General features: G+C 52.3%; 8 protein-coding genes across 8 annotated transcripts; 3 read left to right on the top strand and 5 right to left on the bottom strand.

The window, feature by feature from the left end:
- Positions 1-2135: 2135 nt before the first annotated feature.
- Positions 2136-2973, top strand: CC1G_15447 (hypothetical protein; the record flags this gene model as incomplete). The annotated part of the gene is made up of 4 exons (XM_002910124.1): positions 2136-2242; positions 2307-2568; positions 2624-2880; positions 2931-2973. 4 exons carry the CDS (start codon positions 2136-2138, stop codon positions 2971-2973), a joined length of 669 nt encoding a protein of 222 aa, XP_002910170.1.
- A 41-nt stretch (positions 2974-3014) lies between these two features.
- CC1G_15446 (hypothetical protein) lies at positions 3015-4475 on the top strand (the record flags this gene model as incomplete). The annotated part of the gene is made up of 1 exon (XM_002910123.1): positions 3015-4475. The coding sequence occupies one exon, from the start codon at positions 3015-3017 to the stop codon at positions 4473-4475; it is 1461 nt and encodes a 486-aa protein (XP_002910169.1).
- Positions 4476-6441: 1966 nt separating this feature from the next.
- Positions 6442-7436, bottom strand: CC1G_07280 (vesicle-associated membrane protein 712; the record flags this gene model as incomplete). Its single annotated transcript, XM_001835086.2, has 7 exons — positions 6442-6510; positions 6565-6909; positions 6966-7005; positions 7060-7152; positions 7199-7247; positions 7297-7369; positions 7428-7436. The coding sequence occupies 7 exons, from the start codon at positions 7434-7436 to the stop codon at positions 6442-6444; spliced, it is 678 nt and encodes a 225-aa protein (XP_001835138.2).
- Positions 7437-9540: 2104 nt separating this feature from the next.
- CC1G_07279 (hypothetical protein) lies at positions 9541-12942 on the bottom strand (the record flags this gene model as incomplete). Its single annotated transcript, XM_001835085.2, has 3 exons — positions 9541-12444; positions 12499-12721; positions 12833-12942. The coding sequence occupies 3 exons, from the start codon at positions 12940-12942 to the stop codon at positions 9541-9543; spliced, it is 3237 nt and encodes a 1078-aa protein (XP_001835137.2).
- A 606-nt stretch (positions 12943-13548) lies between these two features.
- CC1G_07278 (hypothetical protein) lies at positions 13549-15617 on the bottom strand (the record flags this gene model as incomplete). Its single annotated transcript, XM_001835084.2, has 7 exons — positions 13549-13930; positions 13984-13996; positions 14075-14656; positions 14705-14854; positions 14902-15349; positions 15400-15443; positions 15496-15617. The coding sequence occupies 7 exons, from the start codon at positions 15615-15617 to the stop codon at positions 13781-13783; spliced, it is 1509 nt and encodes a 502-aa protein (XP_001835136.2). The 3' UTR covers positions 13549-13780.
- An 829-nt stretch (positions 15618-16446) lies between these two features.
- Positions 16447-17221, bottom strand: CC1G_07277 (40S ribosomal protein S14). The gene is made up of 4 exons (XM_001835083.2): positions 17203-17221; positions 16879-17047; positions 16557-16813; positions 16447-16497 (listed from the first exon to the last, which is right to left on the bottom strand). The coding sequence occupies exons 1-4, from the start codon at positions 17203-17205 to the stop codon at positions 16471-16473; spliced, it is 456 nt and encodes a 151-aa protein (XP_001835135.1). The 5' UTR covers positions 17206-17221; the 3' UTR covers positions 16447-16470.
- Positions 17222-17776: 555 nt separating this feature from the next.
- On the top strand, positions 17777-18264 carry CC1G_07276 (hypothetical protein). The gene is made up of 4 exons (XM_001835082.2): positions 17777-17842; positions 17901-17960; positions 18023-18096; positions 18155-18264. The coding sequence occupies exons 1-4, from the start codon at positions 17791-17793 to the stop codon at positions 18182-18184; spliced, it is 216 nt and encodes a 71-aa protein (XP_001835134.1). The 5' UTR covers positions 17777-17790; the 3' UTR covers positions 18185-18264.
- A 6556-nt stretch (positions 18265-24820) lies between these two features.
- On the bottom strand, positions 24821-26105 carry CC1G_15445 (hypothetical protein; the record flags this gene model as incomplete). The annotated part of the gene is made up of 3 exons (XM_002910122.1): positions 24821-25430; positions 25624-25787; positions 25845-26105. The coding sequence occupies 3 exons, from the start codon at positions 26103-26105 to the stop codon at positions 24821-24823; spliced, it is 1035 nt and encodes a 344-aa protein (XP_002910168.1).
- Between the last annotated feature and the right edge of the window lie 781 nt (positions 26106-26886).

Genomic DNA, 26886 nt, shown 5'->3' with positions numbered 1-26886 from the left:
ATGGGATATGTGATAAAGAAGAAGAGACTTGCAAGACCTGTGAAAAGGTCCCTGAAAAGACGAAATAGACTCGAACTCGATTTTTGATTGCTGCGAGTTGGGCTTCTGATGGACGAGTTCTCGAGTTCTGTCGTCAGCGTCAGAGGCGGGAATTGGAACTTCTGACTTGTCGGATGAGCGAATGCGTGATGCGGAATAAAGGAATAAGTGGTGGCGGCCCTTGGGCTTCACATGAGGCTCACTTTGACTCGGATTTGGTTAGACCACGAGGAAATTTCCGATAATTAACAGCTGCAAGACAGGCGCACGCGAACACCCACATCGGAGTGTCTTTTGTGTTTCTAAATTAGTGTTTTAGAGAGTACCTGGTCAGTTGAGGGTGGTCGCTCACTTTATCCGAGTGTCCGATGCCTCGTCCTCAGACCTGGACCTTTCGATATCCCAACGTCAACGACTGCGAACGTTGGATCCATTATGCCAAACTACAAGAATAATGCGCATGTGGTGTGGATTCCATGCGAAACTGAGATAACAAACACACGTATGCAATGAGTGATTGATATGACGGAGCGAATTGCACAACAGAACAGAAAGCTGATAAGAAAAAGGGAACAGCGACTGGGCTTCAGTTGCCTACTATAACGAACAATTCAGTGGTGCTCGCGATAGGGAGGGAGGGGTGAGAATACCCTTTTCGGAAGGCCCCTTCACGTGCTCAAGACGGACCGGACTGCCACCGAACTTCCAAATCGAGGCGCCGACAAGCATTCCCCCTTGTACCCGTACTACGACGACGAGTATTCTAGGGAATGCAGGGGACCGTCGTGCTTCCCAGGACGACTTGGGGTCGTCAGCGTCGCCGACAGCCACAGAGGGAACAGCCAAGAGCGTCTGTGGTCTCCTCGCTTGTTTAGCAGCGAAATCGGATTCTGGAAGACGATGAATGTTGGTAGGCAGGGTATACCGTATCGCTCGAACCGCCGAAATGAATTGCTATGTACGGGCGTACTAGCCGGAGGCTCAGCACCGGAAGCGGTCAGGTTCTCGCAACAAGGGCTGGCCAAGCGGGAGAGGGAGCTCCATACCAGACTTCGAACTTCGATGGAAAACGTCACAACATTATTGCGAAATCCATGTGCGATGTTGGTCGTCAGCGCTGCTCTGGAATCGAGAAGAGCCGTTCGCGACTGCCCAAGGTTAGCTAGGTGAGCCTTTGTATTTGGGGTCGCCTCTGTCCTGATCCCGACCGGTGGCGATGCGTTGAACAGAAAGACATCTTCCCTACAATTGCGACGAGGCCATCGCCGTTCTTCACCGCCCTTCATTCTCGGAATATGAATGAACGAAGATGAGCGAGCAAATCTGCAGTTTACAGGAGGCTTTAATGCTGAAATTACAGGGCAGCGCGTACCGCGAACACGAGGTCGCCTCGATCCGTATTCCGACAGTTCAATCAGTCACGCGGAGTTGAGCCATTGTGCCCCCAGATCAGTTCGACCCACTCACCCCTCAAGCCAGTTTGACTCGGTTCCCCGTAACAAGGGACTTGAGAAACGACAGGGACCTGCGCATTCTCAGCGTCTGCCTTGAGAACCGTTCTATTCTGTCTTTCACAGTCACTCAGTCTGCCAGGGAGGCTATATTGCCGTCAATAGGCTGCCCACCCCCGCTATTACGCAAGAGGGTTGTAACAGGCTGGGACCGAGAGACCTTGGGATCTGTCCGAATCAGTCCAGGTCCATGGGGAATGCCCAAATCCGGATGGTCTGTGCCAAAGCGACAAATTGGATTTGTGTTCTGTGATCACGAAGCCAGGGACCTCCGGTATAGTTCGATTCGGAAGTCTCGATTTGACGATTCCCCTCACAGCCGATCCACCCTTTGGCTTAACGGCGGCCTCGTGCCCAGACTTAGCCATACACACTTATAATACCGCTGGCACGGGATGGTCAAATATGTCAGGACTTTCGTCCTTTCATACCCCACCCCCGACTTCACCGTACCGTCCCCCCTCCAACCAAGTTTATACCCGACCTTCACTGCCTTGTCCTTCGTCGACATTGACTCCCTAGGCTGAGCCTCCCCTACACCCGGTTGCCATCGACTGCATCCGGCCACTTGACTGCTCTCCTACGATGTTGGTTGCTGGTTCTACCTCTGCATGCGATGTCTGCCTAGAGCCGTTCGGTGGCGATAGCAAAGCACCGTGCACCATCACCTGCGGACATGTCTTCTGTGTAGAGTGCGTCATTTCCCCCCTCTTCCTTCGCGCGTCTTCTCACGATCTCTTCACTCCACGTCTTTAGCTGTCTCGCAAACATTAATCCCCCCTTGTGCCCTTTGTGCCGCAAGATTTTCGACCCGCGATTCACTGTCAAGCTTCACTTGGATCTCGACAACGTCCGGGCACCTCCCTCCCCCAACGGCGCTTCTGCACCCAACGATGATGACGCCCGCCGACTCTACCAAGCCATCTCGAACATTGCCGAGGCAGGGTGTTCGGAAACGCAGGTTAGGCAGTTGATTTCGGAGGGAAAGTCGTTCTTGCAGAAACAGCCAAAGGACTCCGTGCGTTATCCTTCGTTTCATTCAAGATTTTTGAGGGCTGACGTTCTGGTGCCAGTTTAAGGATCTCCGAACGCTTTACCGAATGGTCGCTTACCTTTGCGAGGTGAAGACGACCCTCCGCGCTCAGAATGCCGCAAACGAAGCACTCAAACGGGAACACGCTCAGCTCCAAGCCGAGAAGAACGAACTGGTTGCGAAGATTGAACAGCAGTTGCGAGTACGAGAACAAGAGCGCCAGGCTGCCTGGGCAACCGAGAGTAGTTTGCGGGATCACTGCACAAAAGCGCATGAAGCGTATGAGACTATGGTGCAGTAAGTGGGTTTATTCCCTTTCCGGGTTATTGTCGCTGACGTTGATGTAGGCAAGTAAGTTACGATTTACCGTCGCCTGAGGCTTTGGATTGATTTGTCCCCAGTACAATTACGTTGCGAAGGAGTGGACGAGGATGAACGAGGAGATTAAGAGACTGCGAGCAATTGCGAGCCAAGAGCGGTTGACTGGAAGTCCTTCGTTGTACGCCGACGCCCGGTACTCGCCTCACGAACTCGATCAAGCCAACCTTGTCGGCGCTGCTGTGCGAGACGAAGGTTCCATCCTCATTTCCCCGCTCCCTCAATTCACCACCAAGTTCAACACCACCATCTCGATGTTCAAACCCCTGCCGGATCTCGAAGAAACCGATGAGGAGGAATACGAGGATGATGATGACGATGAAGAAGCGAGCGAAGAATCCGAGGTTTCTGATATCGAGAAGGCGAAGTCACAGCCTTCGGCAGCCAAGTATCAGCCTACTGCCGCAGTGCTTATCCCCGCTGTCTGCAGTCATCCACGACACCCTCATTCCTGTGGCTGCGTTGCCCCTGCTGTTCCGTCTGACGATCTAACCAAGTCTCGGACGACTATGGCACGCGCCAGCTCTGAACAATTGTCCTCTGCCCCTCGCGTCGAGACGATAAAGCAGGAAGAACGTGCCTTCCAGATCCCCAGCCCCAGTGGAATCTCGAGAACTGCTCCGTACGCCGAACGTCGATCACGGTCTCATTCCATCCCGAGTCAGGGTTCTAGTAGCCGGACACCATCTTCTAGCCGACCTTCCTCTCGTTCTGTTTCTCCCGCTCGACCTCCTGTTCCATCTCGACCTGCTGTGCAACGCTCAGCCCCTTCCTATGAGGCTTCCGGTCAGAGGTCCGCTGATAACGACGGCCTTCGATCGCGTCTTCATAACATTCTCGCCGATTCCTCGTCATCATCTCCGCCAAAGGCCACGCTATCATACTCGACGTCTGTGAGAGAGAACAGCCGCTCTGCGCGCGAGGAAAGGAGGAGATCCACTTCCAGATCCCCGTCTCCCTCTTCTTCTGGGTCCCGAAGGCAGACTAGCCAGATTCGGCCCTCTCAGCAGCAGCAGACGACGAGCACGACCGATCAGTTCTCTAGGCTATTGGCATCTCATCAGCACGCTTCTTCGGGGATTGCTGCCCCTCTTTCCACATCGCCTAATCCTCGAACGAGCAGTGCTAGCGATGCGGCACGGGCCCTGGAACAGAGCAAACGGGAACGACAGCAGGCCGATAGGGAACGCCGGATGGCAGGGCAAACCGAGCGAAGCTATCCCGATCGAGAGACCGAGCGGATGCGCCACACTCCTCACCCTCATGCGGCAGCGTCCCAACGCGATCCTGTTTCGTCGACTTCTCATAGCACGTCAACGTCCGCCTCTGGCACTCGTTCGTACACTCAAGTCAGCCCATCGAAAGCGATGCCTGTACCTTCTTCGACTCGCGACTCCAGCCAAACTCAGTCTCAATCTCAGCATCCGCACCAGCATTATCAGTCTCGGCATCATACCAGTTACTCTCAATCTCATGCACCTTATGCCCCCAACGCCCCTGGGCTCTATGTCTAACCACCTCACATTCAACTGCATTCGTTCCCTCGTCACTTAATCTATATCCCCACTCTTTTTCAAAACGGCCTCTCCTTTACACCTTAGACCGACATCCTTTGAACCCTGCCCGCTTGTCCTGGACAGAAGGAAGAAGAGGCTCTACTTGACGAAGCGCGGCTTGCTCTTCGAATATCTTTATTCCACTTCGACATTCGCTTGCTCGCATGCTGTTTGCATCGTCGACGGCTTCAATTTGTTGTTCTTTTTCCTTCCAATCGACTATCTTATTAGGCCGTCGACGACGACGATGATTCTTGCTTTTCCTTCCATGTCATCTCCTTTCTTTCTGTCAGACTCTCTCTGTGGACTGCTTGTTCCAAGTTGTAGTAGTACCTTATCCCGTCATCTGCCTGCCGCTAGTCCACTGCATACTATAACCGCTATGCCGTTCGCATCTGCATGTATTATTATTACTTACGGTCTCCTTTGCATCGTCATACTCATCATAGCATCTTATCGCATCGAGTTCTGGTTCCATCTATTTCCAAGTATTCGCTTGGGGTCTTGTGAGCTCCTATCTCTAGCAACGACGTGGTAAGTACATCTGAAATCAACGGAGAGTAGACATGACTATTGTTGCCCTCTTACAGCCTCTTTGAACCACGGCGAAGCCAAGCCCCAAAAGGTCATCCCAGCCCGAAACACTTAACAGAGAACGGGAGAATGCGGGGTAATAGGCGTTGCGGAGTGGTGGTCATGCGGACAGGGCGTCTTGTCTTTTTCGGACGCATCTATCCGGGAGAACAAGGACGATGACAGAATGTATGTCGTCAGGAGACGTGTGGGATCTGCTTTGGCTATTGAATTATTGGTTGGTATTTCGCCACAGATGCTGATGCTATGTAGAGTCCTTGAGGACCGCCACTATATCACCAAGGTACCAGGTGTGGTACCGGTACTGGTGCCATGATCACAAGTGCGCTGTGGTACCGACAGTGGGAGCGAACGACGGACGGACGGTCACTGTGGGTGGTTGCACTCGGGATGATGAATTCAGCCAGCTGCGCTCTGAACGGATACATGGGGGATCCAGGCGACTCTCAGGCCTATCTACTTCCTCCTCACGAGATCCGGCACTCGTTTAAACGCCTGTGGAGTACATATAGAGTCGCAAGCCTATACATATGTAGAGTCTGCGGAGTAAATAGACTCTGTGCCTATAGAGCTGAGCGAGTGGTGACTGAGTGGTGGTAAATGGGAAATAAAGTCACCGAAGTGTTCCAGCGGCGTAATTATCAGAAACCTCCACCCACTTCGCCACCGTCACACAAGTGGCGGATTCTTTGAGAGGGAAGGAAAAGGCAGGACAAAGCCGACGGAGGGAAAGAAAGTATCAATGAAATCAATACCGATAACGGGACACTCATGTGGACGCAGCTGGTGTTCTCTCCCACCGTGGTCTACGTTTACACTTGTCGACGTCACTTGGGTTACCCAGTGTCTCCACTGCATTTGAACCATTTCGCCATCTTACTGTCAGCCCGATGTCGTCGAAGTCTTCGTGCTGGACCAGAACGTCCCTCGAAGCGCGTTCGAGATAAGCCGGATCTTTGTCTGACCAACGGCGGGATTCGAGCTTCCGGTGGGGTGTAGAACGGGTCTGGGGTGTTCTTCTAGCGTTTGGACGCGGGGTTGGAAGATGGTCTACCATTCCAGAGATAAGATGACGGGGAGCTTGGAATACTCTTTCTGTATAATAAGATTAGAATTGTAACACAGCTGTAGTAAATTACCCTCGAGTCGGTGAATGGGGAAATACACGGGTAGTATGAGAGTATAAATCGGCGTCTCGAGGTCGCATATAATGTTCGTAGCGTAATAAGGTTGGTGGCATGGATGGGAACAAGCATAAGTAGGTCCGTGACGATAGTATGAAGGGTGACCGGTGACCAGGGTGCTTCTCGACTTCGGCGAGTATCTCAGTTCAATGCGGAGCTGTACAATGGTTGAGACCAGCCCCACAGAACTGTGCTGCCAGAAGATAAAGTAAGAACTGCACCCAGATTGGTAAGTAGGTACGGTTGGGCGGAAAGCATGATGCACGCACCAGGGCAACGAAGCAGGATATGATGAGAATTCTTGTGTTCTTCCACCACATTTGACGTCTCGCCGCTCGAGCACCCCGTCGGAAAGCAGTCGCCTGACCTGCCATGACATCCGTCTTATCAACGAGCAGCTCTATCCTCTCTCCTCGGCTTAGGATCTGTTCGACATTCTGGACCATGATGCTTTTCACTTGATTCAATTCATTCTGCGCTCGAGTGAGCTCGTCGACCGGTGGTGAAGTGTTGAAAGTATGCATGAGGTTGGAGAGGGTGGGACCAAACGAGCCTTGCAGCCCATAGGCTGGAGTGTCATCCAGAGATCCGGAACCTGTAGGTGTAGACAAGAACTGGGAGAACAGTTATTCAACAATGGAAGAAGGCTTCTCTGACAATTTGAATGTACCTGTCGCTGTAATTCAGCCAGGAAGGCGAACGGCATCCGTCTGGATTTCCTTGGTAAGTAATGGACCTCCTGAGCCTGATGAAAAGAAGCTTACCGTCCAGCCGCTTCATCCGCCATCACCAAATAGATAAACCCGCCCTCAGAAACATAGTGGAAGAGGTATTGTTCCCAGACATATGTTAACTTGCTGCAGCCACTGTTAATGACCCGGGTCTAATCCAGTGCAATTAAACGCCTCGTGCCTGTCCGTGGGTGGGATCTTCGACAGAATCGTGGTCGTTGCTAGAATTCCAGATGAGTTTTGTTCATTTATACACTGGAACCTATTCACCTTGAGAGAAATCTCGCTTTCCAGCCTTGTGCTCCGCAAGGATAGTGGTTCCCCTCGCGACTAGTGCGTGAATCTATTATCAGGTCAGATAATAGCTTTAATCTATAGAGATAGAGCTGCATTATACACACCAGCGACATTGTTCCAGGCTCTACAGGTTGAGCGGGTTCAGGTTCGAGTGCAACGTGCTCCGACCCTCTTGTTCGTGTTGCATCATGCTACTGCCCGCCGCCGCGGCAAGGCGCGGCATCGTTTGGTTAGGTTTGTTCCGGAACGCCCACGGCCCGATCCGGCGGCTAACTGCGTCGGTTTCGCTTTCTGACGGCCTCTTTCGCGATAAACGCGCTTGACGCGCCTTGTTCAAGGGTTCCCATGAGCAAGAACGACAGCGCCACGAAAGCTAGTGATATGCGTTTCACGGTCCTTACCACTACCGACGGCTAGCGCAGTCCAGCGTCACAGAAGCTTCGACCGTGTTAGACCACCTGCCAAAACCCCTGGTACAATCGACCAGCAGATCCTCGGTACTTCTCCTTCCCCTTTGGCATGCAGCCTCATTAAATCCTGTGCACATAGTGTGATACGCGCTCACATGCCATCGAGCTTCGAACGTTCTTTCAATGAACGCCTGCCAGGGGGAGACACTGCCAGTCAACAGTCACGACTCGACTTCTCATCGATCGAAGAAGACTTGATTCGGAAAGTCGGTTCTTCTCATGTTTCTTATCAGCAACTCCCAGTATTTCCCTTGGTCCAGCCTTACCACCTTCGCTCCTTAATGGGTCTTTATCCAGCAATCTCTACCCCCATCTCCCCAAATGGGAAGGGAAACCTGCTGACCCGAGGAACGAGCGCCTAATTCGAGTTTTGTTGATTGTTAAGCGCTACCGCGGGAAGAAGCAGCGAGGATCTGTTGGAAAATTGGGTGGCTCGTTTCCGATTGTGCGGACAAGTATGCTGATACTTACTGAATGCATGCAAAACATGGCTTCCACGCTGAACTTTGTACTTTGTGAACCGAAGTTGCTCCAATGCAACGTTGCAACCATTGGAGGCAAGGATCGAGGGTTGTGGCCGCTGCGATATCGGTCATTCCCTCGCGCACACGGCCTTTCCCTTAACTTTGTACAGTAAGTGTACACACAGAATCTATTAAAGGCAACGGAAATGCGCTTTCCAACCCCGCTCGATTTATCCGTACACGAACATTCTTTCTCATCGATAAGTCTTTTACGTCGCGACAGAAAGGAGGACAATAGGTTACCGTGGTCGATATGGGGCGATAACCCTGCAGTACGTACGTACCCTGGGTATGGCGGGCGGGTTTTCGGACTAAGTATGGGCTCCAGGCTTGCAGCAACGCGAGATGAACATTTTCATACTCAGAGACCGCAGGTTCATCTCATCACTTTTGACCGAACAACGAGGGGTCCTCGCCGACCAAAAACGAGAAGAAGCATCCTACTTTTTCCCTGAATCCTCACCCTTTTTCGCTCATTACATGGGGCATTGACGTGTCCCAGGTCATCCGGTCTCGTCGTGTGTACTCTCTACCAGAACGGAATCCACGATACCTATTGGATAATCACTAGAAAAACCGCGGTTTGAAAGAACAAAGGGTAGTCTTCGAGGTCCTCTCGGAGACTACGATCATGCAGTGTCATCACATTGCCAAATGGGCGCCGAAATCGCGCTATCTGGGTATTCGAAGATGGGAAGGCATCTTGGACTCTATTGGTTGGTAAGATTTTGAAAAAGAGAAGGCAAAGCAACATGTACGAGGGTGGCTCGTCGCCATTGGTCGCTGAACGTTCAATTCACAGAAGAAGTGGGAAAAGGAGATCCTATTTTCGAAAGCAGGACGACACCAGACAGATATACGTTAGGAATAACATCAAAACAGTTGAGATATACAGTAGTCGAAAAGCAGAAATCGTCACTTGTTCGAATTCGAATGGTATCGTAATCAATCATCACTGGGTCATAACAGTCAAAGGCAAGGGTAAAAGTAGAAAGAGAACTGAAAGGAGAAGAAAAGAAAGAAGCAAGAGGGGAAAAGTAGAGAGTCGTGAGTCATAGTTCGCAAAGAACGAATCCGAGGCAATGAAAGCGAGATGTTACAACATAGATAACCAAGGCAGGCCTATATCGAGGAGAAAGCGAGGTGGTTGCACAACACAGCAGACTGAGATAAAGGAAAATCAGGCACATCTAAGATGTTAAACAAAGAATTACCGAAAAAAATCAAGCATAGTCTTCATGACTGAACGAACGCAAAAACGCACGACTCGACACTCTAGGTGCAGGTGCGCTAATGGGTATTTGTCCATCGGGATGTTGAGCGCCGACAGCCCAGTTGGGGGGTATCGCGAGACCGAGGGCGTTCCCAGTGTGAGCGGTACCGGGAGGTAAACCCTGGTTCTGACCCACAACCTGACCCTCCTCTTCGGAACTGGAGTCCTCTTCATCATCATCATCTTCCTCCTCCGACGAGGATTCCGGTTGGCTGGTCGACGGCCAGTTGACAGGCGCCGAGTTGGGAGGAGGCGCACGGAGACTGTGGAGAGAGAGCGAGGACAGGGAGGAAACAGCGGAAGCCATGACATCGGGAGGAGCAGCGGAAGAAAGTCGTCGAGGCCTTGGATCACCCTTCACATTCGCCCCATTAACATGTCCATTGGTGTACACATTGAGTTGGACCAGGTGGTTAGTCTGGTGCGAAAGAGGGTGGGCAGTGTGCGGTTGCTGCTGGGGAGGGGGATGGGAGTGCGAGTGGGAATGGCCACGGTGTCGACCGGTCTCATGTTGTGAGCGCTGCAGCTGTTGCTGGGGTTGGACTTGCTGATGGCGGTGACTCCTTCCGTGCGACTCTCCGGCGGACCCTGAAGATACAGCGACGCTGGTAGGCCTCGACCCTTGATTCTGGTAGGGCAACGTAGGGTTCTGGTAATGATTGGACACGGTCATCGCCTGGGTATGTCGGGATCCATGAGCCGGCGCAGAGGTGGGGTAAGAAGGGGCGGTAGGAGCAGCTGAAGCTGACATCTGGTACGGGGTGCGCTGTTGTCGATGTTGGGAGTGGTTAATGAGGTTGCTAGCAGTTTCCGGGCGCGTAGGAACGGGTGCGACGAGAGTGGCAACGTTTGTGTGACTATTATTCCTTGAGGGGTGGTGTCGACCATTGGGTGCAGGCTGGATAACGACGGGAGAGGGATCCTCTTGCTCGTCATCGCTCTCCTCCTCGCTACTACTTGATTCCTCCTCTTCCTCCTGCTGAGTAAAGTGTGCGCGCCGAGGACTTCTCTGGGGGTTGGCATTGCCATTAACCTGAGGTTGCGCGGCATTCAAAGCCTGAGCAGGATACCTCGAGAATGTTCGAAGGTTGAGGGATGCGAAGCTGTTTGGTGTCGCGTCATTGGGATTAGGTCCGCTTGAAACTGTCCCCCACGAGCTTGCGCTGGCATCGCTCTGGATGCTGTGCCTCGAAGCTGGAGTTGCAAGAAGAGGTTCACCCCCGACGGTTGGTTGAGGCTCGGGCGGAGGCATTGGCGGTGGTTGCGCCGGTAGACGGGGTGTAGGCTGGGCCAAGGGTACCGTAGATTGAGTAGGGGCAGGTAGAGCTGGTGGGTTAGTTTGAGGGTTGCTTGGAACGATAGTTGGCTGTGAATCTATTTGAGGTGCGCTAGTTGCAGGCCGTGCTGTAGAACTTCGACGGGCGCGCGAAGGGTTGTCAGAGAGGATACTAGCCAGGGTGGCTTGCGCCTGTGCCTGTGTCCGATGAGCAGCGTCTGCGTCCGAGGTCCTACGCCGACGTTGTCGTTCACGATTACTGGATGAGGGCCCTTCTTCCCGTTCCCTGTCCCTTTCCCGTTCCCGCTCTCGCTCTCTGTCTCTTCGAGAACGGCGCGTCTCAGCAGATGAAATAGCTGCAATAGCATCGGCGAGGTTTTCCGAGGTGGGTTTGCGGTGCTTTCGTTCCCGCCTTCGTTCCCTCTCCCGCTCACGATCGCGCTCCCTGTCTCCACCTTCACGATCCTCATCCGAGGGTCGCTCGCGACGTCGCTCCCTTCGTTCTCGATCCCTTTCTCTGTCCCTCTCTCGATCCCTACGCCCCTCCCTTTCCTTCTCCCTCTCCTTCTCCCGTTCACGACGTCTGCGCTCCCTCCTCTCCGCCCTCTCGTCCGGCTGCGTTGAACTAGACGCTGACGCAGACCCAGATCCAGACGCCGAAGTGCTCGCCTCCGGCTCCTTCGACGACCTGCTCCCCGAGGCAGCAGCATTCTGAACAGTCTGCAGTGCCGACGAGAAGCCTTCCGTATAGCCGTTCACGTATTCTGGGAGAAGCGCGGCAGTCAAAGTGTACGGATCGACCGCATCCCTCGCCGGGTCGAATAGTGGCTTGGGCGTCTTCGACCTCCTACTGGGCGACGATTCTGGGGTTCTATACGCATGGAACCCTCGCTCCTTTTCGTTCTCGGGGTCGGGCGGCATGAACCCAGAAGCCGCGGACGCGCCTGGTATGATCCCAGGTTTTGTCCGAGGCGTTTCCAGCTGGGACGTCGAAGGGACTCCATTGGACGATGTCGAAGCGGCAGCGGCGGGGTTGGCGACGTACACCGACCGATAGAGCTCCGAGTTGGGGTCGCTCGCTTTGCCCTTGCGGTCCCGCCTAGCACCATTGGACTCGTTGAGCACATGGTGTTGGTTCTCGCGCTCATCATCCATCCAAGGCCGGACGTACGCCAAGCCATTCGGCGGGTACTTCGTGGGCATCAACATCGACTGGCCGGCATCGTTGTACCATCGAGCCGTGCCCTGGTTAAACTTGGGGTCGAACGGCGGGTATCGGGCAAACGAAACCGGTTGTGGAGGTGGCGGAAGAGGGTTTTTGAGTGTACGGCGGTGGATTTCTGAGCGCAGTTGTTCGAGTTCGGTTCTGTACGAGTCGAGCTGGATCTCCAATCCGTCCTTTTCCTCCAGTAGTCGTCTTTCTATCAGGCTTGCCTGGTCTTTTTCCGCCGCCATGACTTGCCTCAGCTCCGTAAGATCCTGCCTCAACCGCGAAATCTCCCGCTTGCTCTCGATGCCCATAAACCGTAGCTCTTGGTATTTGTCGAGTGCCATTCGCGCCTTGCGTACCGGTAGACACTGAAATAGACGTCGTAAGGACACTTGCAAGAATGTAAGGAATACACCACGCACCGATTCAGGATCCTTTTCCCTCAACCAAGCGTCCAACTCCTCCACCAACTCCTGCAAATGATCTTCCGGTGCATCAAACGACAGCGCTATCCTCTGCAGAAATTCCCCCTCCTTCGGATCATCCATCCCCTCCGGTCGATCGACATGTAGCTTCTTCAGGCGAGTTGGGTCGTAATTCTTGCGACATAGAGGGCATTTGGGCGGAATAACAGCTTCCAGACAGCTTTTTTGTCGTCGTACGACCCGGATAAGCGCGCAGCAAAGCAGAACGACGTTAGATAAAGGGAAGGGCACAATCAGCACCACACATGCAACTAAAGCGCTAGGCACTTACGTCTTGCAGAATACATGTCCACAGGGGATGGCAAACGGAGCCATCTCCGTTTCCCAGCTGAACCCTTCGAGACAGACATCGCAGCGACTTGAGGGGTGAAGAACGAACATTCGGTTCGCTGTATCGTCGTCGGCGGGTGTATTTCACGGCGACGACGAAAGAAATAAGGTTTTAGAAGTCCAATGGCTCCTGGAACGACGTCCTGCGACCTGTTCCTGGCCTCAAGAATTCCTCATGCACGGCACGGGGAAAGATTCGGAAGCAAGTTTCGAACAAGCGATGTGTTCGTGGAGTGTCCAAAGGCCGGTAAAAGTCGTGTCCAGGGTGGCCAGAGCCCCAAGGTCGTCGTCGACGATGATAATCAAGCAAGACGAGAAATGAGTTTGGGGTTTGGGTAGAACGTGAGCATGAGCGCTCTCGGCAGCCTCGAGGCAGGAGCCAAAACGGATTTTCGGTTTCTGATGTCGTAAATCAATTGCAATCAAGACCAACACTGACTTGGCTGAAGTCACACAAAACACCATGGTTTTCAGAGGTTTAGAAGAACAAGGATGGTGACGGTGGTAGGGAGGGTTACAGAAGAAAATCAATACATATGTTTCAGGTGGCTACAAAACAATAGATACAGGATAAACAGTGACATCCAACGGGCTCCATGATGGCACAGCGCCCTGGTGAACTAAATATTCGTCTGACTTCTTGTCCCCGCAAGCAATCTAGCAAGAGAAACACGCGCATCGCTCACAACAACGCAGGTGAACTTCGGACTGGCGACTCGAACCTCCTGACAGCACAGCTCCCTTCTGAACCAAATACGCCTTCAACTCCTTGTTCTGTACAAGCAATCTAGCAAGAGAAGCGCGCGCATCCTTCCTCGCTTCCAACAACGAAGGTATAAGCTTGCTCGCAGCAATCTTCGGAGGTGCTTTGGCATCCAACACACCCGCTTCAGCTTCCCCATCCTCCGAAATAACCTTCTGTCTGATGAAAGGGTTGATAACAGGATAGACTGGTTTCGTGTAAGGTCCAAGGTCCACCGTTTGGCCAGTGGAGAGACAAGCCTTCGCAATCTTCCAGAACGTCAAAAGTCTTTGAAGCCTACGCGGGAGAAGTCAGTAATATTTCACCCAACGCGAAAAGAAATGGCTCACTCTCTGTAATTGGCTATAGAAGCGGGAGAAGGGAGGGGTCAGCACGCTTCCGCAAACCAATCAAGCAGAAAAAAACAAATCACACTCACACTTGACGAGCAAGTTATGCCATTTGGCCAGCACCCAAACACCCAAATACGCAGCACTAATACCCTGCCCAAAGGAGGCCCACAGACTCCGATGATCGTTCCCTTCAAACACGAGACGCTTCAGCGCGCTACCAGGTGCTCGCCACAGAAGACCCAGAATAACAGACAGATTGAATGCGATTCCAAGCCCTGCTCCAACAGATTTGAACTGGCACTGGGCTTCCTCCTCGAGTGGGTTGGTGAACGCTTTCGAAGCGAGGCGGCCGGTGATGTAACCAGGCCAGAAGAGCGCGAGGGAAGGGAGGAAGGCAATGAACCGCACCAAGGTGAGGGGAAGGCGTGCGATCGTGGACAATATGGGTGGAGACGGCGTGTCAGAAGAGTTGAGAGATTCCAGGACCGAATGTCTGACGTCCGCGTGGTAGAGCAGCGAGTGGTATTTCACCAGTGCGGTCTTTGCTTGAGATGCCGGTCCTAGTGCTTCTGCGAGACGCTGGTTGATACTGACCCAGTCCTGCAGTCGGATTCTGTCTTCGTCACCCCAGAGTATGTTTCGCGCAGCTTTCACGGCGCAGATGGTTTCCCTGTGGGTCGTTAGGAATGGAAAATGTCTTCGTGGAGTAAGTACGAACCAATCTGGAGCATTCACCGTCATCCCTACTAATCTCTTCTCCATTTCCGCCGTGATCTTCTTCACCACCGTGTTCGCTGCGACATTGGGTTCAACTTCCGGGTCGAATAGCTCATCGTAGTACGAAGACAGTAGGATAGGCTCTCCATATCTATCTTGGGGTTAGAACACGAATGTAAACGGACAGAAATAACTCACCGGACGTGTATCCGACTCAAGAACTTTGCTTTATCCGTATACGTGATCGCAGTGGGAACAATCGCGACCCCCTTCTTCTCCCTCCCCTTTCCAGACCTCGCATGTTCAACACCACACCACGCCGCTCCAGGTAAAACCTGAAAGATCCTCCACCCAGTATAACTTCCACCTTCGGGGAACAATCCTACAACCCCTCCTTTATCAAGAACTTTGGTCGTTGAACCAAATAGAGCAGCCCGAGCGGCCATATCCTCCGCCGAAGTCTGCGGTTTCGAGGGCGAGGATTTGCCAGAGGTCGCGCCGCTCCTCGATGAGGCCTTATTGGGATTTCGGCGGACCGGAATGGCGCCTGAGGATCGAAGTATAGCAGCTGCTATCGGGTTCTTGAACATGTCGGATTTCGCCCAGAAACAGAGGAAACGCCATTCTCGGTGGGGGACGGTGACCGCTAGTCCATCGGTCAGTCTCGAGCGGGATCCTCGAAGTCATTGCACACACCCAGAGCAGCAATATCGATCATATCATTCGAATGCGTCGAAGCTCTGCAGCATTGTGAGTACTTGGGCGGAAAAGCCAGCCAAATCGACCACGTACATAACAAGCGGGCCCTCAACAGGCACATTCTCTTTGCCTTCCACCACGACCTCCGAAAAGTACCCATCCAAAATCCAATCCGAAACCTTGCGAAGCCCTCGATAGACCAGCTTGAGCTCCATTGCCGGCGTGGCTGGTAGTACTAGGTCACTTGAACGTGCTGAGGTTGCTGGACAACCCGTGGTGGGAGAAATAACAGCAGCACGCCCGAGGATGTCCAAACGGTGCTTATTTATTTAGACTTTTCGACAACAACACGTTGATTGCGCCTGCTCAAGACCCGCCCATTTCAAATGGGTCCCATGACACCCGTTAATGGCCAGAGCGTTCGTTGCCTTCGGTGTTCGTGGTCGCTGGTGATGATGCACATGTTTGTCGTGTTGTCCGTCGATGCTGGCGACGATGACCGGACAACATCGGTATCGTTCATGATGGCGGTGGAAGAGATGACCAGCTGATTCAGTGATCGTCGATTGATGGAATTCGCTGTCCGTGAAATCGGTCGTGCCAGGCCCAACCGCTTAGCGCTCAAGCTCAAAACTCGAATTGCGTGCGCGAATCTTTGTGAGAGGCGGTGATGAGAGAACTTAGAACGCGGACGATGATCCTCCAGTAGGTCTGCCAAAAGGGCGATGTTTTGAAAATTAGTTTAGCGAACGCTCGGTGAAATAACATCGTCAGCATTCCCATTCTTCAACGCATGCGTTGAAGAAATACCACTTCCAATCCAAATGGACCGAACGATGCTCGCAGCTGACTGACGATGAAAATGATTCGAAGAAATGGCGCCAATTGAATGATAAAAAGGGTCGACCACGGGACGAGTTACAAGAGTAGACTCGCTGCGCGTCGAACGGCGACATATTGTGCATTCTACCAGATCCAACTATAACAGTACAAGTGACATTTTGAGACGACAAGCGAATGCAATGATGGAACGAGGAGAAACCATTTTGATGTGCGACGCGAATGCGATCACAGACGACGTCCACGGCGACCACCCTAAAGGAAGAAACCGATTGTAAGTCAAAAATTCATTCCATATTTTCAGATAAACATACCTTGCGCCTGGTAGAGTCGGTGGGGACGGGGGTGACGTCCTCAATTCGTCCAATGCGCATACCAGCACGAGCCAAAGCACGGAGAGCGCTCTGGGCACCGGGGCCGGGGGTCTTGGTGCCAGTTCCACCGGTAGCACGGAGCTTGATGTGGAGGGCAGTGATACCGACTTCGCGGCATCGGGCAGCAACGTCCTGGGCAGCCAACATGGCAGCGTAGGGGGAAGACTCATCACGATCGGCCTTGACCTTCATGCCGCCTGAAAATTGTAGAAAACTCATCAAAAACGACTTCAAATTTCCAGACTTCAAAACTTCAACGCACCAGTGACACGGGTGATGGTCTCACGACCAGAAAGATCGGTAACATGGACGAAGGTGTCGTTGAAAGAGGCGAAGATGTGGGCAACGCCGAAGACGAGCTCGCCATCAGCGACCTGAGGGCCGAGCTGGACGGCGGCTTCTTCCTTGGGGGCCTTGACTTTCTTGGGGGGCTACAGTATCGATTCCATCGTCAGCACCGCTGCTCATCACCATCCGACGTCGACGACCACGATCCAACTCAATTTCCATCGTTTTCGTCCCGAATTTTTGAGGAATAACGCGCTCGTCGACGTTTAATGGTAGGTTCAGCAGAAATTCCACTCACCATGGCGGATGGTCTTGACGATGTGCTTGAGGACGGCGGTGGAGGACAAGGCAAAAGTGCGAAAATAAAGTTTTGTGTACTGCTCATGCGACGGAAGATCCCGATCGGCAATCAACTGGTGCCGAGCCCCTATTTCAGGGCGTCAAACCTTTGGCGCGCTTGACCCAAGGAAGAGGGTACCCTCAAAGATGCTTCCTAGGGTTACACGTGGCCTATCAGGACATAAATATACCTACCTAATTACGCCATAAAGGTCGAAAAGGGAGTGACCCATCCAATTCCTTTGATCTCGCATTCGTTTAGAGGGCATTAGTCCCTCGACACTCACGCTGGTGACTAAGTCGCAGCGAACCTACCATCTCTCTGCAGCCAATCACGCCCTCTTCCTTTGTAATGACCGTGCATTGGAAGCTGTTGGAAGGGATACTGACCCTCGAAAGGGCTTGCATCTCTTATCAGGAGATCCCATGATCATGATCAAATGATCTTGCCCATCGTCTTCCGTACCGGGGTCTGGTACTTAAAGGGTGCCTCTGCACCTGAGCTTCTTCCCCAGACCTCATCCTCAACGACTCTCACTCATTAACAATGGCCCCCAACCCACAATGCGCTGCCCTCGCCGCCGCCAAGGCACGAACTGGTGAGCGCCTACCCCTGATATCGAATATCTGCAGGCTCACTGACGCGCCAATGTACAGGCCTCTCTTACGCGGATATCGCAGCCAAGATCGGCAGCACCGAGCAGCGAGTCACTGAGAGTGAGTGGCCTTCTCATCTACTTGACTTTCGCAATGGGCTGACCATGCATCCGTACGTCCAGTTTGCACTGGTACCACTCGTCCATCGGCAGAGGAGTTCCAGAAGCTTGCCACTGCTTTGGATATCAAGGATCCTGTGAGTCCTCGAGTTGCAACTTGTATATCTCTCGTCGTCGCTCACCTTGTATGTCCAGATCCCCTCCGACTCTGCTCACACCGCCTAATCAACTGCAACATACTGTATTGAAACACAATCGCAATGTACATTATCTCATTACTTCAACAATCTACTTCATGACCAGGATCATTGCTGCTGGGACTCAGTTTAACGCAAGAACCTCATGATTTCATCATCGATCGGCGCGCCCATTTCGAGCTTAGCGCCTAAATCTTTGATGGAGCAATAAAACAACCTCCAAACACTTCTGATTGCATTTTAACCTTTCCTTCTCACCTCCACCTCGTTAACGAGGCTCTCACCTTCTTTCCCTGAGCCTGGTACTGACGATGTGCGAGTCCGACACTCTGAATCCATGAGAATCGGAAAGACGGAACTACATTCCCGCCGCAGTCGCTTTAAATCACTTAATTACTACGCTTTAAACTAGGATCCGAAGCTACGATCCTGCAACTAACCAACACCGTCGGGTCATTCAGTCCACCTCCACTGCACTCTAGCCTAGCCGTACATCTGGATCCATCGCCTTTCCTCTATACGCGTGGCTTTTCACGTAGCTGGGCATCACAAGTTCCTTCCGACGGGGCACGCTGCACTAGTCAACACCCTGCTTACAACTCATCGAACTGGTTCATCGGCTCTCGATCGCTCTTGTCCTCCGGTCCCAATGGTCTCTGAGGACCATAGACCCCACCGTTTGCACGCTCTTCTACCAGCAGCCCCCCATCGCTGACGCTGAAACTTGTTTTACGTGGCACCAAGCGACCAGCATCTCGCGTTCTCCCATAAATCTGGTGCCTCTGCGCGTTGTTCTATCTTGCTTCCGGCGGAAATATGCTCATTCCAAGGGCTTCCTTGACCCGCGGTGAGGTGGATACTCTAGCTCTAAAACCTTGCGAGATGAACTTGCCGCGGTAGGTGGTGCTGGATACTCGATTAGCGATCCCCAGAGGATCCAGCAGGAAGAACTCGCCTATGTCTTCTTGGGGCCGGTGATCAAGTAGACGCCAACTGTCCTTCTCCAGCCTATGTATGTCACACTGCAGGTGGCGCACACGGCTCTGTAAGCACACACTTTTACTTGCCTGTAACGCCCAGTGACGTATGTATTGACTTCGAGAACGCAGCCACAGAAACGGATCCAGCGCTCACGCAAAGCGTACACCTCCCAAACCCGCCTTTCTCCACGCGACTCCGAATCTCTCGCTTCATCGTGCTCACCGCACCTCGCAGCAAGCACCTTTGGATTGCCGGACTGGCCCTAAAGCCAATACTCAACAATAACGTGGCGATTTGGACCTCCTTACGTCGGATCTCCGGTTCACTTCATCCAGGTCGCTGTCGCCCCTGACACGCCCACCTGTGATCCGTCTCTTCTCTCGCGTTCCACATCGACCCTTCGACCCTCAGAACCTCGTTCGACGTCACCAAACCTGTCACCCAACCTCTCCAAACGTTAACACCCATCAAGGGTCCCAACGATCGACAGTACCCACTAATTAATATTTGAACGGGGACGTGACATCGGAACCTCTTCGCCAGGCGTATTAGGTGCGTTCGACGCGTTGCCGTGGCGTGGTTTCAATTAACGACTGGGTCCCTGAGGTTGGAACTTGGTCTGGGGTAGCGATTGACTATTCCGTGTGTATGAATGGGGAGAAGTGGGGTCTCGCCTGCGGACTGCGACTTTCTGGAACGATCAAACCCTGGATTTTTGACGAGTAGCCTGGCCATTAATCCCTGGTATTGCTTCCAACAACCCCGTAAAGGCGGGTAAGGGTCAAGAACTTGGGTGTGGGCTTGACTTAACTGGCTGTGATGATGAGGGCAGTTTGATCCGCTTTCTCTTCCCGTCTCTGGACACGAATGTTGTCCAGGCTTGGCTCCTCGGTTCTCAATAACCCGAGAACAAGGGATAAGTATACCCTGGATCCCTGTTCAACTCGAGTCCAATCTGCCAGGACGCCAACCAGCATCATCAATGGAACGGACTTTCCACTCGTCTCTGGATAAAATTCCTACCCGCGAACACATTTCACCGAGCTCGGTTATCCCTTTCCATATCCACTGCCATTCTTCCGCCCGACGTCGAAGGGCGAAGGTGACTCTGGTTTTCCTTCCTCCCTTCCTCCATCCCCGGCGTTCGAAGTTACCTCCGCCTACTTGCCTTCCTTCCTATTGTCCTTTCGAAGTCCCCCTCTAAGTACCCACTCGGGGAATTCTGTCTTCTCCAGATGATACCCTGTGATATCCACCCCAATGCTTTCCACGATCCTAGCGCTCTTCCCAAGTCTAATCTCCATCCCTTTCTCACCGCCGAAACCCTAGTAATCCCGCCATAGCCCACCTCCCGCATCTCTTCCGTCGGCATCGACGAACCCTCGTTGTTCGAATGCTTTCAATACTGATTTATATCCACTCTCTCCATCCGCTTTCCAAAGGTTCTTGCCGTGATGACGTGGGTGTGACATCAAGCGCCCATGAGGGAAGTTCTTCTTCTTATGTGTGCCTCTCGTCTTCCATTGGTTTATTACACCTTACCTTACCTGTACCTCGACAGGGATACAAACCTATACATGGTATACAGTACCTTCCATTCTAAACATCGAATACGGTACTTGTTTCCAGTCAATAAACACTCTTCTTCTTCTCTTCCTGTTCTAAGTAAGTAACCTTTGTTCGAGGGGTGATTGAAGGCCTCGAATCATATGCTTCTGGGGAAGGAAAAATTCCAAAATTAGCGCCGGTCGATACAGCTACTTGCATCGCTCTGAAGTTAGTCCCCACGTCGAGAGAGAGTTAGCCTTCCATGCGCGATCGATTCACTTCTAACTTGAAGGATCATCTACTCCCGGTCGTTATACCCCCTGTATCGCCTATTTCGGTATGTTTCATGTGCTCTAATAATGAGGACTCTGCTGAACGGCTTCTTTGATTTCGCAATGCGCGTGCTACTAGTACTCGTGTACTATTAGCGGGAGGTAAGTGGCCACTACATGGGGCTCCTTGTCAATGTTATCGAATCGATTGTCGATGGTTAGTTGAATCGATCTTCTTCAACAGCGGGCAAGTGCCAAATATGAAGTAAGCAAGTAGGGACATGGTAGTACCTATCGTGGCATGTAAGACTTGACAGCGAAGTTCAAGTTGACGGGACTGCCAGTGATGTCGTATGTCTTTCATACTCTGAACCTGTGTCTGTCGAACTGTTGTTACACCGTTCTCCCGGCGTGGTGGGATGATATCTCTGGTAACGTACATACCACTCTCGGCGGTTAACACCAAAAATACTCCTTTCCGGGTCTAGTCAGAACCTCGAGTTCCTTTGTCTATCTTCCCATCTTAACCGACCACGGATGTCGCTTCCCACCTATCACCGGACACCCTCTAAGTACTTCCTTAAGAATGATCCAAGCCCTCTCAGTGATACACCAAATTCTGAAGGACGGACGAACGGAGCTATACTCGTATATCCAAATAGCAATTTTCTGACTCGGGAACTCAGTGAGCTTCCAAGTTGTACACACATAGTACGTCAGCCAACCATCTGTTGCGTAGGGAACTTTCGGGTCGTCAAACAACCACCCCAGCTACATACTGTGTATCAGAAAATCAACTGCAATCACGGTCTATACCAAAACGTTTAAACAGGGTTCATGAAGCTTGCCGCTTCCATTTCCATTCCCGTCCCTTGAAGCTTCTAGTAGGCTTTCGCGGTGTACGTAGTATACGCCCGAAAGGCCTGTATATATAGCATATCTACTCCCCAGAAAACCTAATTAAGTTGACACAGGACATGAAGCCAGCAGAGAATCCCATCGTTAAGTTGGGCGTCCAGGGCTGAGGGACCTGCGTACGACGAACTAGGTGTAGGGATTTATCCCATGTCTTCAAGCCAAGTCCCAACAACAGCAACCTATCGCTTCCGGCTATGTTGACTGTGTTGACTTGACGTGACAAGGGGGCACGGCGTAACTAAGTAAGCAAGTACCACCAATGGAATGTTACAGTTACCGCTACTTAACCCCCCGAAGGAGGTTGATTGAATAGGAACGTGCTGCTAAGTATAAGCGCGCGTCTATTCACATAATTCCAAACTCGACGAACAAATCGCTCGAAGAAACAATTGCGTTCAAGTACTGCAACCGAGAGGTCCTAGAAAACAAACCCAACACACATCCCATATGTACAGATAATAGGAACACCAGATTCGTATACTTACTGTACTGGTAGCGCTCAATTCCAATCACGCGAGTCGGAGCCCAGAGGCGCCACGAGAACAAATTGAATAGCACCCTCCCCTCGTCGTACCTCTCCAGATTCCAGCGACTCCATTCTTCCACTCCGCCACAGGAACCACAGGAACGAGCTCTATTCAAAGGACTTACTTATCCTCGTTCTCACTCTAGTTTTCACACTCAATTCTCGCTTACAGAGCACGATGAATGAATGAATGAATGAAACCCAACTGTATTAAAAGTCTCATCCAATCACACAGAACTGACACACCTAACACAAACTAACGAAACTAACTAGGACACATCGTAAAAGAACTATAAAAGCAGCTACTAAGATAAGCAAGCTACTACAGTATAACGCGAGTAAAAACACAACACAGTGCACACACAAGGTGGTGGTCATCGACCATCGTCGGAGGGGGAGGGGAATCGTCGTAACGGGTGCCCTGTAGGCAGGATTCCAAAGGGAGGGTGGGTCGTAGCAGGATTAGAAGGGGACGGGGGTCGTGAAAAAGCAAGGTCGAAATGGTCGTAAAACGCGACTCGTCGTCGTCGTCGTCGTCGTCGGGAAGGTAGGAGAGGGAACGACTTTCTACCAACCCGTGCCCCCAAAAAGAGTATACGCATCATCTACTACCCCTTAGTAGTACCCCACGTTTTGAAAGAACGAAAGAATCAAAATAACAATAAGACGAACGAAAGAAGTAAAGGTCTAGTAATGGTATGGTCCCCGAAAGAAACCCGCCAAACGGCGTCGCGTAGATGGGGTACCAAAGGGTCGAAATCGAAGGGGTAAGCAAAACCGAAGGGATGATAAGAAAAAGCGTTCCAGCAAAGGAAAGCAAAAGCCCAAGACGGGCAACGCGTACACACAACACAACCTATGAAACAACCACGGGTATGGGATGGGGTGAGATATGCCCAACAGCACACCGACAACCAACAGCACAGGACAATACGGAGAGAATCGAATAAAGTGAATTCGAAGCGAAAGAAATTAATCGCTGTAATAACGGCAATGCATAATGGGTCATACGAAAAGAGACATAGGGTATGGTATGTACGCGTAGCGAAGATCGAAGAAATCGAAAGCAAGAGTTCATATACAGTAGCAAAAACAAAAAAGTTCATGGGGTACATGGAAGATCGAAGATCGAAGGGGGGTATAAAAAGGGGGCAGTAGTAGTACGTAGTAGAATATGTAGAGGGGCATGATAGGCAGGTAGAAAGTCATCTGGGGGTCATAACGGGGTGTGAAGGAAAGTAAAAAGGGGTCATAGCAAGGGAGTCGTAAAAGGCGTAACAAGAACCAAGGAAACACTACTAGCAGGCAACATGACAACAGCGTGGGGGGCGGATTCGAGGAAGGAGTAGGATGGAAAAGGCGGGTGCGAAAGAACAGGGTAGGGAGGGGAAAAAGGAAACAAGGTCGGAGCAGAGCAAACACCCCAGTCTCGAGGGAAAAATACCCGAGCCAAGGCATCGCACGGGGTAACCAAAGAAAAGCCCAGTCAAAAAGAGTCATCGGGAATATAAAAAAGAAAATCGAGGCGTAAAAAAAGGGAGGCAATAAAAAATCAATGCTACAGATGGGTTGATCAGACAGTGGTATCAACAGAGTGAGAAGAGAAAAAAAGTGGCTGGGAGGAGGATGTGGCCCGGGAGTCGCCTGGCATTACGATGTTTGTAGGATCGTAGCCATCTAATGGCGAGTAGCCCGGAATACATAAGCGAAGGGTGAAGGGGAGATACGTCTATGTGGTCGGGGCAAAGGAAACAGAGATCAGGAAAAAAGGAAGAGAGGAGTAGAAAAATGAGACACGGACAGAGGAAACATGCAGAACCGGTATACCACTAAGCAAATGCAAGAGGAATAGTAGTAGGACTAGGTAGACTAGAAAAAAAAATCGAATGAATCGGAAAGGGAAAAAAATGCGTGAGCCAAATCATCAATCAATGCAAGAGAGAGAAGGGAAACCGTGAAACACGCACATCGTCAAAAAGTGATGTGAGCGTTGCATAATAAAATAGTGTATAATCGATACTTTTTGGGGACCGGTGGTTGAGGTCGGTCTTGATTAGGCGGTGCCACCGCGTGCGGATGCGGCACCAAGCGTGAGTCGTGTGAGCGGTGGACCCAGTCTACCGCTCGGAGAGAAGCCGGGACGGGAGAGGAAGAAGGAAGAGAAAGGGAGACGGAGACGGAAAGGGGACAAGGGACAAGGGGAGAGGGGAATGAAAGGGGATAGGAGAATGGATGGCGATAGGGGAAGGGGGAATGTGCAGGGAAGAAACAAAAGGAAGAAGCAGTTAAACGATGATAAGGTAGTACAATGCAGAGCAGAAATCAAACAGCACAGAAAGCAGATCCAGAAAGACGAAAAAAGATGGTCCGAAATGCAGGACGGGGGTGAGTTCGAACCACATACATGGGTTCGAAGGGATTAGTAGGGTGCGGGGGACTTGGTGCCCAAGTTGAGGTCGCGTAGGCGGGACGCGGCGTATGCGGACGACGAGAAGCCCCGCTGAAGCTTGCTGGGGTCGTTGGCGAGTTCGGGAGGAAGCCAGCGCTCGTGTGCCTCGGCCTTCTCTTCCGACATGGAGCGGGCCATCTTCGGGGGAGAAGACTGGGACAGCCGGCGAGGCTTGGGTGGGACCAAGGGTGCGGGTGTGTATGACCGAGTTGGGGTAGGTGTCGCGGCGTAGCGGGTGGGGATGGAGGGGACCGGAGGCACGTTAGGGCCCGGCGTGTACGAGCGCATCGAGGGCGTAGGCGTTTGTGAGGATGCGCGGAGGGACCGCGTATGGGACCGGGGTGGGGACGGGGCGACGGCCGGTGTGTGCGAGCGGGAGGGCATCATAGGTGTTGCGGCCGGCGTTGTGGGACGGGAGGACATGGAAGCCGAGCGGGAATGGAACCGGGAGATGGGCGTCTGTGCGGGCGAATAGGGCGAAGGGGAAGTTGGCGGCGATGGGGGCTCCTCAACGATTGGGGTCGACTGAGGGAAGCGAGTCGGGGAAGCGCCGAGGGTTGTGGCCAGAGACTTGAGTTGGCTGATTTCCGCGCGGAGCAGCTGGCATTCTTGGGATTTTTGTGTGTATTGTAGGCGCTAAAGGGACGTCAATCGAGGGACTAACAATAGAGATAGAGTTTGGCTTACTTGGCTGTTAACAACAAGAATGCGCGAAGATCGGCGACAGTTGGTAAGGCATGAAAAAAAATTTAAACGCTCAACGGAGGACTCACCGGCGTAACTCCGAATCGAGTCTCTCGTTACTGTGTTCGAGCTCTGCGATCTGCTTTTTGTACGAGCTCTCCTTCTCTTTTGCGCTTTTGCTGGCTTCGGCGTGGGCCATGTGGTTGACGAGGATGGCACGCAGGAGGGCGGCGCTGAGGTAGAGAGACGAAGTCTAATAGACACAGAATGAGTCAATAGCGAGTCAAAGGGACAGAAATGCAGCACGCACCTGGTCGTCCTTCTCCGCCAACAACCAGTCCTCAAGCTCCTTGTGGAGGGCAGAAACCTCTTCCACTGAGCACTTTTTTGCTGCCACCTTGGCCACCTTGTCCTCGAGACGGCGGGCTTCGAGTCGTGTGCGCGAAAGCCCGTCGGTTGTCGAGAGGAGACGCTCTGTCCGCCTGGCCAAAACCTCGCTGTTGATGCCATAGTTGGTTTCGATGGTTGGGAACCGCCGTGGAGTGCTCCAGCCACTGGTCGTAAAGTCCATACGGATCATGCGTATTTGGTCGCTGGAAAAGTGTTCGCGGCAGAAAGGACAGCTTGGCGGGTGTCGTGACGAGGTCTTTTCGACGATGTTCGTGCAGCAACTGGCGCACAGTACATGCCCTGTATCCTATTTTTTAGCGAAATCGAAGAATAAAAGAGAAAAATAATGTTTACCGCAGGGAATGGAGTGGGGCAGACGGTGAGGGCCATATTCCTCAGCGCACACGTCGCAGGAACAGCCGTGAGCAAGGGTGAGCATGAGGCCAGCCAGTTGAAAGCACCCCGAGGGTGGTGGGGGGACGACTGAAAAACTTGGATAGGGCGAAGGGGAAATTCTCGCGGCACCAAATCCAATCCGTGTATATGTACGTTCACAACGGCTTAATATCCCCATTGGGACCGCACCGCCACACAAGTCCCCGCCAAACTTTCCTTGCCCTTTTCCCTTCTTTCCTCTTTCGTCATTTCCATTCAAATCTCTCGAATGCCAGATCGATTGTCCGCGTCCTCGAGGCTACCCTAAATGGTCCAATCCCTTCCGCCAGAACAGATAGACACACCACCAGGGTTGTGGGCAGTATTCCCCGCTTCTCACGTTCACCACACCCATCATCAACTGTTCGGTGATGCATGTCATCTACGCTTCTTCAACATGAAACGTGTTACGTTCTCCTCGAAAGATGGCGCGCCCAAGAAAAACTTTTTTTCTTCGCTTCCCTACTTCCCACCCTAAAAAAACTCGGGCGGACAGGGGATGGCACACACACAACTCCAGAAAACTG

The sequence above is a fragment of the Coprinopsis cinerea genome, assembly GCF_000182895.1.
Source record: "Coprinopsis cinerea okayama7#130 chromosome 12 map unlocalized cont3.12, whole genome shotgun sequence".
Classification (NCBI taxonomy): domain Eukaryota; kingdom Fungi; phylum Basidiomycota; class Agaricomycetes; order Agaricales; family Psathyrellaceae; genus Coprinopsis; species Coprinopsis cinerea.
This window is presented reverse-complemented; position numbering and strand designations above follow the sequence as displayed.

Excerpts from the sequence above, each read along its gene's own strand:
- CC1G_07276 (XM_001835082.2), top strand. The coding sequence starts at position 17,791 with ATGGCCCCCAACCCACAATGCGCTGCCCTCGCCGCCGCCAAGGCACGA. Across the intron at positions 17,961-18,022 it reads CGAGCAGCGAGTCACTGAGA|TTTGCACTGGTACCACTCGT; the intron begins GTGAGTGGCCTT and ends CCGTACGTCCAG. Across the intron at positions 18,097-18,154 it reads CTTTGGATATCAAGGATCCT|ATCCCCTCCGACTCTGCTCA; the intron begins GTGAGTCCTCGA and ends TTGTATGTCCAG.
- CC1G_07277 (XM_001835083.2), bottom strand. Across the intron at positions 16,814-16,878 it reads GACCATCACCCGTGTCACTG|GCGGCATGAAGGTCAAGGCC; the intron begins GTGCGTTGAAGT and ends TACAATTTTCAG. Across the intron at positions 16,498-16,556 it reads CCGACTCTACCAGGCGCAAG|GGTGGTCGCCGTGGACGTCG; the intron begins GTATGTTTATCT and ends TTCTTCCTTTAG.